The sequence below is a fragment of the Eimeria mitis genome, genomic scaffold (assembly GCF_000499745.2).
Source record: "Eimeria mitis Houghton genomic scaffold, Emh_scaff3927, whole genome shotgun sequence".
Lineage (NCBI taxonomy): Eukaryota > Apicomplexa > Conoidasida > Eucoccidiorida > Eimeriidae > Eimeria > Eimeria mitis.
Window position 1 is genome coordinate 2,618 of NW_013572263.1, and position 2,740 is coordinate 5,357.

Genomic DNA, 2,740 nt, shown 5'->3' on the forward strand with positions numbered 1-2,740 from the left:
CGATGGCTGCTGAGTTAGAGAAGCCGCAGCTGATTTTGTGTATATACATTTGTTGGTGGTTTGTCTCTGTTTTTTTTTCTTTTTTTTTTGTCTCCTTTTCTGCTGCTGCTGCTGTCTCCTTTTTTGTCTCCTCTAAACCCTCGTCACTCTTCCAGGGTAGCCGCACGCAACGGGACGGAGAAACAATACCTGCGGGGCAAACCCTAAACCCTAAACCCTAAACCCTAAACCCTAAACCCTAGAGGAAGTGAGAAGTCTCCACTGTTGTGCTTGAAACGAAAGACAAGCTTTCAGGGCATACCGTGTAGGGTTTAGGGTTTGCGGTAAGGGTTTAGGGTTTGTGTTTAGGGTTTACGCTTAGGGTTACGTTTAGGGTTTAGGATTTGCATGAAGGGTTTAGGGTTTGTGTTTAGTGTCTAGGGTTTACACTGATGGTTTAGGGTTTACGTTTAGATCTTATTGCTTCCATTTACACTTTATATGTAGGGTTTAGGGTTTAGAGTTTGCAATTAGGGTTTAGGGTTTACAGTTTGCAATTAGGGTTTAGGGTTTAGGGTTTAGAGTTTGCAATTAGGGTTTAGGTTTTAGGGTTTAGAGTTTGTAATTAGGGTTTAGGGTTTAGGGTTTAGGGTTTAGGGTTTGCGTACCCCGGGGTCCCGCGCCGACTTGTCCCTTTTCATTAAACCCCCAGCCCACGAGAATTTGGTGGTTTAGAGCAGCAAGACAGTGCGAGGAGCCGCAGGAGACAGCAGAGACAAAAGAAGCAAAAAAAGGAGGAGACAGAGAACGCGGCAGCTGAAAATACACAAACAAATACACCAAAATATAATTAGGGTTTAGGGTTTAGGGTTTAGGGTTTAGGGTTTTAGTTTCACATTGGTTATAACAGATGAGGAGGAACACAAGCAAGGATTCAAGCTTATTTCGGAGCTCCTGCTGCTGCTGCTGCTGTTTCTGCTGCTGCTGCTGCTGCTGCTGCTGCTGCTGCTGCTGCTGCTGACCTGCACGGGCAGCAGCGTCTGCTGCTGCTGCTGCAGCGTCCTCCCACACTGGCCCCGTGCTGTCTCTCCGCAGCACAAAAGAGAATTCCTAAACCCTCCTGCTGCTGCTGACCTGCATGCGCAGCAGCAGCAGCAGCAGCAGCAGCAGCAGCAGCAGATGGAGCAGAGCTAGCAGCAGAGAAGCAACAACCACTTGTCTGCATGAAAACCAGATCTTAGGGTTTAGGGTTTAGGGTTTAGGGTTTAGGGTTTAGGCCTCCTACCCCTCCTGATATAAAATAATAGAAGAAAAGTCGCTAGCAGCCACCGCTGTTGCCACCCCTCGCGCAGCTGCACGCAAACCCTAAACCCTAAACCCTAAACCCTAAACCCTAAACCCTAAACCACTGGGTGTTTTCAAGATCTTTTGCGGCAGCAGTCCTGAAGCTAGTCTGAGGGTTTGGGAATTTGCCTGTATTTTTAGGGTTTATGATAAGGGTTTAGGGTTTAGATTAGGGTTTAGGGTTTAGATTAGGGTTTAGGGTTTAGGGTTTACCTTCAGGGGAAACAGCCGCTGAGGGTTTGAGAGACGCCATCGGCTTGTGCTGTATGTGTCTCTCTAACACCCCATACGAGGCCCCCCGCTGCATGGGGGCCTTAACCCCCGCTGCACACAAACCCTAAACCCTAAACCCTAAACCCTAAACCCTAAACCCTAAACCCTAAACCCTAGGCGTTGGTTGGAGCCGCGAGAGAGGTGATAGGGCGGCAACTGCCTTCAGTTAGAATTCAGGGTTTACTTCTCCCCGCACCAGCAGACTAAACCCTAAACCCTAAACCCTAAACCCTAAACCCTAAACCCTAAACCCTAAACCCTCACCCATATCAATTCGCTGCTGATAGGTCGTCCCCNAAACCCTAAACCCTAAACCCTAAACCCTAAACCCTCACCCATATCAATTCGCTGCTGATAGGTCGTCCCCATCTCTGCGCCTCCAGGGCCACGGGTATCTCCAATAGCCAGCTGTATCTTCGAGTCGTCGCCAAACCTAAACCCCAAACCCTAAACCCTAAACCCTAAACCCTAAACCCTAAACCCTCGACTCTAAACAGCATGCTCGTTCCAGTCTCCCTGAAATGGCTAAGCAAAGGCCTATGAGGGTTTAGGTTTTAGGGTTTGCCAGTTAGGGTTTAGGGTTTAAGAATTGGGGTTTGGGGATACACAACTGGCTGTAGTGTTTGACAGCTAGGGCCTAGGGTTTAGGGTTTAGGGTTTAGGGTTTAGGGTCTGACGCAAAGGTGCCGCCATCTGCAGTGAGCACGAGAGTGTGTCGATCGCCGCATGCAGCCCCAGCAGCTTTTGCCTTTTCAGGTAAAACCACCTGCGCACACATCAAACCCTAAACCCTAAACCCTAAACCCTAAACCCTTGGTCCGTGAGCAGGGCTCTGGTTAGAGCTTGCAGGGTTTAGGGTTTAGGCCGAGCAATAGAGGGTTTAGAAGGCAGTGTATTTAGGGTTTAGGGTTTAGATTATTCTGAAGAAAAGTTTATGAAGGGCTGGCGAGGGTCTAGGGATTAGGGTTTAGGGTTTAGGGTTTAGGGTTTGCCTCGTGCATCGCCACGTGGTGCGTCTTAGGCCCCGTCGGCTTCAGCCCGCACTGGCCGTAGAGATTGTCGCCGCAGCAAACTGCAGCAGCAGCAGCAGCAACAGCAGCAGCAGCAGCAGCAGCAGCAGCAGCAGCAGCAGCAGCAGCAACAG

General features: G+C 49.6%; 1 protein-coding gene across 1 annotated transcript in view; it reads right to left on the reverse strand.

The window, feature by feature from the left end:
- Window positions 1-2,374, reverse strand: part of EMH_0070890 (uncharacterized protein) — a gene marked incomplete at both ends in the record, with an annotated part of 4,985 nt that extends 2,611 nt beyond the window's left edge. Inside the window, 6 exons of the mRNA XM_013499029.1 lie at window positions 648-795; window positions 1,002-1,113; window positions 1,265-1,331; window positions 1,537-1,647; window positions 1,932-2,029; window positions 2,274-2,374. Of these exons, the coding sequence (XP_013354483.1) occupies window positions 648-795; window positions 1,002-1,113; window positions 1,265-1,331; window positions 1,537-1,647; window positions 1,932-2,029; window positions 2,274-2,374 (637 nt within the window). The remainder of the gene's footprint in view (window positions 1-647; window positions 796-1,001; window positions 1,114-1,264; window positions 1,332-1,536; window positions 1,648-1,931; window positions 2,030-2,273) is intronic.
- Between the last annotated feature and the right edge of the window lie 366 nt (window positions 2,375-2,740).